The sequence below is a fragment of the Netta rufina genome, assembly GCF_964035555.1.
Source record: "Netta rufina genome assembly, chromosome: 2".
Lineage (NCBI taxonomy): Eukaryota > Metazoa > Chordata > Aves > Anseriformes > Anatidae > Netta > Netta rufina.
The window spans coordinates 110126505-110138661 of NC_140124.1; the positions used below are offsets into that span (position 1 = coordinate 110126505).

General features: G+C 39.1%; 1 protein-coding gene across 1 annotated transcript in view; it reads left to right on the forward strand.

The window, feature by feature from the left end:
- The first annotated feature begins 561 nt into the window (after nt 1–561).
- Nucleotides 562–12157, forward strand: part of RBBP8 (RB binding protein 8, endonuclease) — a 36272-nt gene continuing 24676 nt past the window's right edge. Inside the window, exons 1-4 of the mRNA XM_084283121.1 lie at nt 562–574; nt 1194–1330; nt 2560–2776; nt 7947–7989. Of these exons, the coding sequence (XP_084139247.1) occupies nt 2665–2776; nt 7947–7989 (155 nt within the window). The 5' untranslated portion in view covers nt 562–574; nt 1194–1330; nt 2560–2664. The remainder of the gene's footprint in view (nt 575–1193; nt 1331–2559; nt 2777–7946; nt 7990–12157) is intronic.

Sequence of the window (12157 nt, forward strand, 5' to 3'; positions counted from 1 at the left end):
TTCTACTTCATAACTAAGGCAAGCTAGAAACTAAAGGTGAAGAGTTTTTCCTTCATGGCAGACAGCAGGGTTGGTCCCAAAGCACTAAATAACGTTGATCTGTAATTTGGGGGGGGGGGGGTGTTAAAAATCGCATTGGCAAAAATCCCAAGTGACACAAACAGCAGGCTCCAGCAGCCGAGGCAGCACGGTAACGCTGGCTGTTCCGTGTCGCTCCGTGCCTGACAGGTTTAAGGTTTAATGTTTAATGTTTAACGTTGAACGCTTTGCTCGCTCCTCTGCCCCCTCACGCTGCCCTCACCGGGCGCCATAACGGCCCCACACCAGCCGGGGACAGGGAGGGGGCGGCTCCCGTCGCCTCAGGCCGCCGCTCTCGCGAGATTTGCCGCGATCGCTGCCGCCGGGGCCGCGGCCGGCGGCGCTGCCTTTTCCCGCCGTTTGGCGCGGAGCCGGCGGGAGCCAATCAGGTAACGGCGCCCCGCCCCCTCCCCCCCCCCCCCCCTCAGCTCCCCGGGGCTGAGGCGAGATGGAGCGGGGGCCGTTGGAGCCAACGGCTGCCTGGGTCCTGTCAGGGGTGGGTGGTGTGGCGGCCGGCAGGGCACGGGGAGAGGGGATCGAGCCCTGGGGCTGGGCTCTGGGGCTGGAGCCTGTCCGGGGAACGGCTGTGGGGCTGGGGAGGGGTCTGGGGCACAACCCTGTGAGGGGAGGATGGGGGAGCTGGGGGGGGTTTGGGCTGGGGAGGAGGAGGTGCAGGGAGACCTCATGGCTCGCTGGTTGTGCCAGGGGAGGTTCAGGGTGGAAATGAGGCAACATTTCTCCTCAGAAAGAGCAGCCAGACACGGGGACGGGTTGCCCAGGGAGGTGGTGGAGGCACCGTCCCTGAGGGTGTTCAAGGGGAGGTTGGGTGTGGTGCTTGGGGACATGGGTTAGTGGGTTAGTAGTGTCAGGGGGTCTCTGAACACTTGTTGGGGGCCCTCTCTTTGAAGACAGGTTGAACACCTTATTCTGGAGTCAGGTGCACTTTCCTTAAGAATGATTGATTGGAGATACTCAAACCTGAGACAATGAGCACAAGCAAGTTTATTGATTTCACCACCCTAGCGCTCAACGGAGAAAAAGATGTTTTCTGAGGTAGCTGCCTGTGGTTGAAGGTAGAAAAATAAGAGTTTAAAAGACCTTCCTAATGTCACTAGGCAATCGGTTCCACAAAGAAGTGTTGTAAGATGGCTTAATGTGACAGCACACAAAGCGAAGCATTTCAGCCCTGAAGATGCAAGCAGAGTGCCATTCAACTTCAGCTGAAGAACTGTAGGCATTCCAGTTTGAAAAGGTAAATTAATTTTCTGTTCAGGACTATTCTCGAAATAAGGATATAAGCTAGGTTGAAATCAGGTGCTGACATGGGCACTGAATTTTCTAGAGACGTAGCATAGTAAAGCAAAATTGGAGGTACCTAATGATTACCAATGTTTTTTACTCTTATAGAGTAAAAAATCTCTTATATTTTTACTCTTATAGAGTAAAAAACATTGTTTTTATAGAGTAAAAAACATACAGTTTGAGTATTCCTGTGTTGTTGAAAATAATGCTTAATTCACTCTTCCTTATTACATTTTAAAGATGGGCATTCTGAAATAAAAGTGACTTGCTTAAGACTATACACAGATTTGAGAAAGGAGACAGGAACCAAGGCCTCCAGATCCTAGACAAGGTCGTTGACCAGTGGCCTAAACGGTTTATTGTGGTGACCAGTTAAACCAGTAGCTGCATACCCAGGGAACCAAAGGGCAGAGATTACGTGAGCATTTCCATATTGGACACACCAATTAGAGTTGAATCACCTTGGCTCAGACCCAGATCTGAGTACCACGCTTCCCCTGTAGATCACCTGAGGGCATCATCTGTGCTAAGAAACCCTTCAAAAGAAAGAGGAATTACAGGTAAGGTTGTTCCATCTGAATTGTATAGGCAGTCTGACTTTTAAGGCAGAGCTGTCTGACTCTGATAGAGTTCTCCTAAAATAGTGATGTTTTGGGGACTCAGGAATTCTGAAATTGGTTTAGTTCCTTTGCGTCGTGGAGTAGGAATAAATTCAGTGTAGACTCAGGAAGGCTTCAAGGAGATCGGAGCTTCTCTTTGCAGAATCTCTCATTTTATCCACATCTAGGTAAAGAAAGCATGTACACAAATGTTATCTTTGATAAAACTTCTCACAAATTAGTTTTTCTGATAGCAAAATTTTGGAAGCACGTGTTACTCTAGAAAACAAGTTCTGTGTAATGGTAGTTTACAGGGAGAAATATTAAAGACTGCCAAGTATTTTAATCTATTTTTAAGTCAATAGCTGTTGAAGGGGTGGGGGAACAGTACAAGTGGACAAATTTCTGTTATTTTATTATTACTTGCAGCAAAATCCTTGCCATCTTCTATACAGTCAGGGTGGCTGTCAGTAAATAAGTACAACCTGACAAGAGTATGAGTGAGCTTTGTGTTTAATCTCTGGCTGCAAGTTACGTTCTGATAAATGCAAACATAAATGGTGTCGATCTGTCATTGCAGGCATACACCTGTCTTCAGGAACAGCTTCATAACTATGTTATTTAAAACTTAGTGTGAGAGCGAGCCAGTTCTGCAAATAAGTAAGTCGAGAGCGGAAGAAACAAGATGAATGCATCTGGAGGAACTTGTGGGAGCCCTAATTCTGCAGAATCTTCTGGAGATTTCTTCAAGGAGCTGTGGTCCAAACTGAAAGAATGTCACGATAAAGAAGTACAAGGTAAAGTCTGATTTCACAGAAAGCTGTCTCTTGCCACAGTAGAACTTTGAACCAGAATACCACTCCGTCTGTGTGGAACTAAATACATGTTTAAAGTTTTATATTATGCCAAGATGAGGGACTGAATGATTACAAGTGAGCCTTATAGACTGACCACCTAAGCCTGGCTTAACAGGATCAGATTTAAACTACCAACAGGTATAAAATGATTTGCGAGGTCACTTGAGAGGCGAATAACACAATGTTATATGGAATCTATGTTTGCATAGGAAATATTCAAATGTTGGCTTAGTTTTAATGGTTATGGTTAAGTTTCCAAATCAAGTTATTAAATGTATTTTTTTTCCTTTGGGTTTAGTCACTTGGGATATATTAAAACGGAGGCCAGGACAAGCATTTGCTTTATGTCCCCTGACATATGCCAAATCCCATTGCAGATTCGTATTACTGAAGTGAAAAACATTTCTTCGGTTTTTAGTGGTCAACAATTTCTCAGCAGAATTTATAATAATGTTGTTTATTTTTACGCTACACTTTATGATCTGCATGTTACTAATTTTACTATGGTTCGCTGTTAGTGTCTTTCCATTCTTCAGCGGTATAGGAAACTAATAACACTCAAAGATGAATTATTGCACTGCATATTTATGTTCTTATAATACTGTTTCAGAAGTAGTATTCATAAAATGTTTTGCTAAAATACTTTGGATGCAAGCTGCTTTGTTTTCTTAAGGCACATGATCCATCTTTTTTGAATGGATTAGAATAATATTTGTCAGCATCTTCAACAAACACATTATTATGCATGAAAAAGTATTTTTATTCATGTGGAGTAAAAGCAGGTGTTTTTTTTTTGTGAGTTAAGAGCTGTAGGGATGCTTCATACTTCATGCTAAAAGCCACAGAAGTATTAGCTCAACAATTAGCAATGCCAAGCCTTGATTCTTTGTGTTAGTAGCTATTTTTTTTCTTTTAAAAAAAAAATTCCATTGGTTTGGTAGCTGAAAGGAGAGATATACCAGTTAGTATGATATTGTTACATTTAAAAATGAAACATTAAGCCATATAATACACAATTTTATATTGTGTTCAAAACACACACAAAAAAAAAAAAGTATTTTCATGATTTTCATTAGGATTATTTTTTTAATCTTGATATTTCTTTTCAGAGTGGGCGTGATGTCAGCTACAGATAACATGCAGAATTACTGACAGAATGGGATCTGGCAACCTGTGGCATGTCTGAACAACAAAAACTTGAAAACCAAAAAGCTCTAATGTAGAGGGTAATGTTAAGTGACCCCTTCTCTAGTTCCTTGGGATGTGCAGCACGTGATTTAACGTTTTGGTTTTCTTTATGCATGTAAAGATACTCTTCAGAACGCGTGCTGGGTGGGGCCAGATAATTTTGCCACTAGGCAGACTTTTTCATGCCTAGCCCTTTGTCAGTATGTCCCGCACCGTGTTAGGTAAAATTAGGTCTTCCGTGATAACATCAAAGACATGCCTGAAGGATAGTTAATTTTTTCAAAAGGTGGGGATCCTCTTATAGAAAATGGCACTGGAAGATATTTTAGAAACATCAAACACAGGCTTGCCTGGACTTTGCTTGTTTCTGAAGTCTATAAATAAGAATTAAAATTGACTCATGAGTTTCCAATCTAAATGTCAGCAAAAAATTATTTTAAAGATGGTGGAAGTTGGATTAGGGGAAAGTTAGTAGTTGGAGAGAAAGTCTTTTGCAAGTACAATGCGCAGGGTGCTACCATCATGGAATTCTTGCTAATCATTACAAGTCCATGAAAAGCAGAATTTATGAAGAGCAAGCTTGAAACAATCAGATGTATTATACAAGTTATAATAGTTGAAGTGTTCTGTAGTCTATATTCTGTAAATATATAAACTCACACATTTTGAAGTGGGTTGCATTGGATTTTTTAAATTACTGTATTGTAAAGAGTGTTGTTTTTTTTTTTCTCCATGTTATCTAAACATGCCCAGTCCTGCGACCTCATTAGAGAGTGAAAGCTTTTTATTCTTTTAACATGATCGTTTGCAAAAAAAATGCTGAATCTCCAAATTTTGGATCTCTTTAGACAAAATAGCTAGCCTAGCATTTCTCTCAAATTCATCGTGACAATCTACAACCCAGTTTCCAAAGAGATTGGGCATGGTCAATGTTGGCTGACTTTTCATGGAATTCAAGCATGCTTAGCAACTCAGATTAATGATTATTAAAAATACACTTGTTTCCCTTTCCTACGTGTAAAATGTGTGAAACACTTACATAGCTCACGCAGATCAGAAAGGAATTTAATAATGCTGTTTTATAAAGTCACTAATTTTTGCAGGTGCTAACATTTAAATCTAGCTCAAAATAATTATGTGAATACTTCCTGCATGTTTCTTATCAATGTGGTTCCTGAGGATGAATTCACATCTAAAGAACTAAAAAGAACCATATTTCAGTGTTTCAGTGTAGAAATGCAAGAAGAGAATTTTGTATACAAGAAATAGCTTTAATTCTTTTCAATTATTCCTTGATTCTAAAAATGGTATTGGGGGAAATAGGGTAAAAGACTGTAGTCCTAGAAGCTGGGAAAACCATGAGGAAAGCAATCTCGTTATTGCTGTAGGAAAGGAAATGGTTGGAAACTCTTCAAAAAGTTAAAAAAAAAAAAAAAAAAAAAAAAAAAAAAAAAAAAAAAAAGGCTGGAAGGGAAGTGAGGAGGCCATCCGATCCATTTCTGTACCCTCAAGGTAGGATTTCGTCTGTGTCACTGCTGACAGAAGCTTGTCTAACCAATTCCTAGAAAACTTCAGTGATTCTGCTGTTTTCCCAAACCCTGTGGATTTTCAGAAGATTACTGCATTTGAAAAATCATCAGCACAGTAATTGTCACATCTATTAACTGAAATATTACAAGGACATAATTTAATCAACTTGCAATTTTCCTAAGATAGTGTTGTGTGTTTAATCTGCCTAATGATAGTTTAAAGAAAGCCTCCATCATCTTAATAGAGACAGTGTCATTTACTAGAACACTTATGAGCTTTACATAATGTAGATTCATGTACTCTGTAGCTTGCCTATTTCACAGAATTATTGTGTAAGAGAGGAAGTTGACTTGGGACTGTACACAGTGTAGTTGCCCATGTTTATATGTTTACTAGACCCTTAACTGGGGAAATCTGAAAACTCGTTGTTTAAAAGAAAACGAAAAGTTGTCTTAATTAGTTTGGTTAAAGTCTGCCCATGCTCTGGAAAAGCAACAGGAAGAGATTACACCTAATGTAGTAATCCAGTGCTCTTGGATAAATGTAACAAACTGGATTCCTGCCTTCTCGTTGCAGTCATTTGAATTAAGAAAAAACACAACCTGTAAGTAACCAGTTAGGTTCCTCCTGCATTCAGGTGAGAGGGGAGATAGTGTTACCTGCAGCACAGTGCTGCGCCTTTTGAGTGCTGCCTCTGCAATTTGTGGCTCAGGTTGCCAGTGTTACAATCCTGAATCCTCGCTGAACAGACTACCTGTTCATACAGGAGATGCATTGTTGTGCAGCTTCATTCCTTCCGATGGGTGTGGAGCAGCATTAAAGCATGCTTTATAGGGGTTCTAATTGCAGATGCCTAATTGACTTGATGAATAGCAACTACTTTAAAAAAAAATAAATAAACCCTCTTTCTGCGCTGATTTGCGTTATAGAACACAACATCTCACAGGTGTTGAACACCTAGACGTGAAAGAAGTCTTACTATATTTCCCAATAACCCTTTCATTTTTTTAAGCAATTGTTGCATTCTTAGTTCATTATCTCACTGGCACCCCGTAGCCATCTGTGGCATGGTTTCAGTGACTCTCTGGCTGATCTGACCATTGCATTTTAAGTGTCCTGAGCAATGAACCTTCTCAAGCAACTAGTTTGCCCTTTGAGCTGATCCCAGTTAAGTGTGGTAGGTGGAAGGTAAAAGAAGTCTACAAGCTGCCTTAGCCAGCATCTTCTATTTAAAAAATGTATTGGATATGCGTTTTGGTTTAAATTTAAAATTGTCAGAAGTTTGTCTAAAAGTGTTCTGGTGCCATAAGTTTATATCCTCCAAAAAGGACTAATGGTTTTGAAAAACGCACAAGACACCTCGTGTTCAGACACAGGTTGCTCACTACTTTTCACCGTTTGAAGAAAATACGGTGTTGGGAATGTTACATCGCTTCCTTTTTATTTCTTAAAATCCCTGTTGCATATGTAATTAACGAAATGTTACACAGTAGGACTCTGATTATTTCCAACCATTTTTTTTCAGAATAGGTATTATGTCCAGCTTGCATATGGTTAATATCACATAAATTTCACTGCATCCCACCTAAGTCAGGCCCTACTTGAAGCACCTTTATATTCCTGCGCCTGTGCACATTCATCCAATACCCAAAACAGTGCAAGCAGATGGGCTGGGCTGCTCTCTAGATCAGCCTGTCAGCTGGCCACTCGTGCCTGAGAGCATCATTTGGATTTGGGTACCTTTTTACTCATGCACAGAACATACATTTTGGATTTTGTATTCCTTAGTGGGAGAAGGGCCACAGATGAAATGATCTCTCCTCAGTCTACCTTAAGAGGTTCCAAAAAAGCTTTGGCTGAGAGGTTCTGGTAGCGTACCTCCAACAGAACACGTTGTCCTTTTGTACTTAAAGCCTTAAAATATATTTTAAATAACTTTCCTTTATGCATATCTAATACATTATTAGATTAATGCTTCATTTTAAGTGTAGTATTATGGATTTATATATACACAACTTTTATGTGCACAACTTACTTTGCTCTATATATGCGTAGTCAATGAAAATATATTGATAGTACTTGGTATTAGCATGTGTGGGTTTTTGTTTATTTGTTTTTTTCCTTTTTACAAAGAGGGTGTTTTTATACCTGTCTAAGTGTAACTCTGAGTGTTTAACAAGTACCTTTTTCCTCAGGATTGTAATAGCTTTACTGGTTTCCAGGATACTGCAGAACATACCCAAGAAATCCAGAATGAACCATTTTCTCTCCAAATTAGTGACTATTCTCTCTCTGTTGCAGATACCATTGGCAAAAGGAGAATTTATTTATGTCCACTGATTTTGTTAAATCAAAATTGTATAACAATTATCTTTTTTCTTTCCACTTTCAGGCTTACAACTGAAAATATCTAAGTTAAAGAAGGAAAGATGCTTGTAAGTACTCATACTTATGATCTGATTTATTAAAGGAGAGTCTAAGTACGATTAATGAGTGGGAATTCCTGTAAGATCAATTAAAGTCTTGTGGATGTCTCCTTTCAGACAGTAGGAAGTTCTGCTCATTTTAGTAATTCACCTAAAGTCATCTAAAGATGTAGATAACTCTTTGTAGGATGTGTCACCTGAACGCTAGGTTTGTCTTGCTTCAACAAATGGCTGGTAAAGTTTTCCTATATATGCTATTTCTAGGATGCCCATCAACACTGTTGGCATTTCTAAAACGAAAGATGATTAGGGAAACATTTTAAAATTGAGGTCAAGTCTTGTCTTGCCACTTACATCTCTTTACAGATAACTTTTTAATATATTTCTCCTCATTAGATGTTTGCCATTAATATCAGCTGAAGTGCCTTAACCCAGCTTTTAGTCATTCAGTTAGGATTCTGGTTAAAAAAAAAATAAAATTCGCTAATTTTCAGTCACTTCTTATAGTTTTAAGGCAAATGTGACTTCTTTTGCAGTAAATATTTGCTGCTAATCCTGTTCTGTTCATTAGAAGCAATTTCGGGAAAAAAATCTGTATTGCAAGATTAATGTCCTGTATGATGAGTTGCAATTTAAAGTGCTGTGTGAGAGGAATAAAAAATAAATCGCTTCATCTCTTTCCAATTTGGAAAACAATATCATTGTGTTAGATATATTGAAGAAATAAAATGTAACCCTTCTTAAAATAAGCAAAAAATACTACATATTGACATTCCCAGCATTGCTATTTGAAGCAGTAAGACGTGCAGTCCTAGTTTTGAGACAGCAAGCTTGTCTTGCTGTGTTCAATTTGCGCTTTTACAGAAGTAAGTAACATTTATATTATCGTGTCATTAATTCCTGTTAGGTTTCTTAGTTGTCTGTTTTCTGTTTTGTTTGTTGTTGTTTTTTTTTTTTTTGGTTTCTTGAATTGTGTAAGTGACAAATAAGGCTCCCCTAGGTTTGGACCTCCTCAAGGCTTGTGTGTTTTGCTTACTTCAGTAAAATGATGCCAATCCTGCTGGTGTTTGGTAATCCGCAGTAGTACTTTGAGTCTGCAAAGTGTCACATCTTCTCACATTTCATCTGCTTTCATAAAGATCTAATCTGTGAAGGATGTAGGTTTCCTGCCTATGGTTTTGACTTGTCCACGTGGTGTCATTTGATGCCTTAAGCAGATGCTACGATGTTTTCTCTGCACTTTCTTGGGGCTAAATGTTGCAGAGAAGCTGCTAGGCGATAGCAGTGGCAGCTGAAGGAACAGTTCAGGACAGGATCACAAAAGGAAGTGTTGATTAATCACTTCCACAACAGCATCCATCTTACTGTGGTACCATGAGGATCCTCTACGTTTTTGTAGCAATTCACCACAGCAGGTTTTACAGATCCTGAGGGTACCAGCATTACTAACTCCCAGCTACCCCCAGTATGTACCTGCTCCTACGGATCAAGGTTAGTCAACTTTTGTATTGCTTGTTCAATCGAGCACTAGACTGCTACTACTACAGTATATGTTCTTTGCAGTTGCTCTTTAACTGTGATTTAAAAAAAAAAATAATGTAGTAGTAGAGTCCAACTGTTTATTTGGTCTGTCAGCAAATTTTTAGTCAATTGGAACTATTAATTCATATGGGCTTTACCAAGATGTCAGGATGTATCATGGCATCTTGTCAGATCCTTCCTTAAAGACCAAGCAGCATACCTGTCTATATTTTAAAGAAGCTTACTGAACATTGAGATTGGTAATGCAGTATCACAGGACATCCATCTCTGTTACTGTGGATGGATGGCTGAGCCATCATGGTTATTAGGTTACTTTTTGATAGCAAATATTTGGTGCTGTGTTTTTATACTAACAGGTTACATGTATTTGGGGGGGGGTTGAGGGAGAATGGGTCAGTTTAACATCTTGTTATTTTTAATGTACAATTCTCTAATCATGTAGTTATTACATTTCTAATCTGAAAGGGTGAAAAGATCTCTTGCTGTTACTGTTAACTTGATCTGCTATGTCATGACGTGCTTCTGTATCCCAAAAATCTTAAATTACTTGATTAATTTTCTAGATGCTGACTGTTATCAGTGATGTGACCAAACACATAGCAAATGTTTTAATTATTGTTTGTTGGAATCTTTCTCCAATTACCACACTGTCAATACAATACTCTTTATGTAGTAGGTCTTGTTCTCCTGGATGCATCTGAATACCTGAGGTTTAAAGTTTCAGACTTTGTAACCAGCTGACAATGAGCGCCTTATATTGTACCCCACTTCAGCACTGGAGCTAGTGACTTGTAAATGCTAGGTCAGAGACTCTTCATTAAGAAGAGTGCCTCATAGTCTAATATGTCTGTTGGGTTTATTGGCTGCACTGGCTTTAAAAAAAAAAAAAAAAAAGCTTTGTTTCTCCTGTCATTTTAATATCTTGGTGATATTTTACAGGATTTAAGTGGAAGGAATGGAGTATTAGTGTATGTTACGTATTTTTAATAAATAAATCAATGCCACCGAATAAGGTACGTCTTAAAGGCAGCTTGAGAAAGGATTTTGAAATTGAGTAGGAGTATTAGTATTGAATATTAGGACTTCTGTAATTTAGTAAACTGAAAAACATGAGTTTTTTTTTTTTTTGTCAGAAGCATCAGAAAAATATAGACTGCTTTTTTCAGACTTAACCTTTTGCCGCGGCCTGCCTTTACATGGTTAATGAACTGAGGTAACAGAACTTCAACACTTTGTTCTCATGTGAGAGTGTAAGCCTTAAATGGTCCGGCACGCTGTTAACATTTAACCATTTTATATGTTCTATAGGCAGTTGAAAAGGACAATAGTGGACTGGGTGGTAGTGCAGAAAAAATACCCACTTTTAAATTTCAGAATTAATAAAATACATCTGGATTGTATGCTGCAGATCCTCCCAGCTGTCCCATTCACTTTATGGCCCATGATTATTACTTTTCTGTATTGCTATAATAATCATGCAATACCAGCAATATGCAAATGTTTGATTAATATATTTTAAAGGGAGTGCTGTTTTGAAAGTAAATCTTTTGTAAAAGAATTGTATCAACAAGTTAGTAAATGTGTTTTCTTTACTTGTGTTTGTCCTTGGCTGTCTTTTGTCAGCCAATTTCATGGTTTTCTGAAATAATTCATCTCAGACATGATGAAAACACGAACTTTCTTGGAATATACAAAGGTTTTCGTGGTAAAAAGAAGAGCTAGGAATGAATTCTCAGAACTTAGATACTGTCATGTTACATAGGTTCAGCTGCTGAGCTTCTGAAAGTTAATTTGTAGAAAAATATCATGTGCTTGTTGCTTATGCTGTGTTTGCATCCTGAAGGGATATTGTGGTCAGATGATAAATGTCAAGGGGAGTGTTATAAATGAAGTCTCAACTCAATCTGAATTTAGTAATATTTATAAAAGGAATATTTATAAAAGGCAAGTAAACAGCGCTGGGTGTGCGGGGAGTCTACGCTCCACCAACACACACACACGAACATCAAACATTCTAAATATACAGAGCGTTGCTTTTACATACTAAACCCAAGTATGCCTATGCATATGTACAATCAGAAAAGGTAACAAACAATCCTTTAAGTTTATTACTATTAATGTCCATGACTGGGGGAGCATAGTGGGCCTGGTTGAAGTGCTCCCATATCTTCCATGACTTATAACAGTCTCCATTTTCCATTCCTTTTCTTGATTACAAACACTGGGGAGTTCCAGGGCTAGTCGTGGGAACAATATGTCTCACTTTAAGTTACTAAGCAATTCGGTCTTCGGGCCTTATGTATCCTAATCTTCCCAGACTGAAGAAAAGCATATCCATCTCCTTTTCATGGCCAATAGGCCTGGGTCAAAAGGCACGTCCAGGTCACCAGGGGGCGGAACAGCAAAAGCCTTCAATGGCTGTAGCAGCAGAGGGGCCGATGGCGTAGCAGTCGGATCGGTAAAGGAGCCCGCAGCTCCCTCACTGTCTGGCAAACCACACGTTTCTGACTGTGGCCCCACATGGCTCTTTAAGGCCTCAGAGACTGCTCGCCAGGTGCCGAGCAATCCCGCTGCAACCTTGTCATCTTTAGTTGCAGAGTCCCACACCTTGACCTCAATTTGGTCCCATATTTCA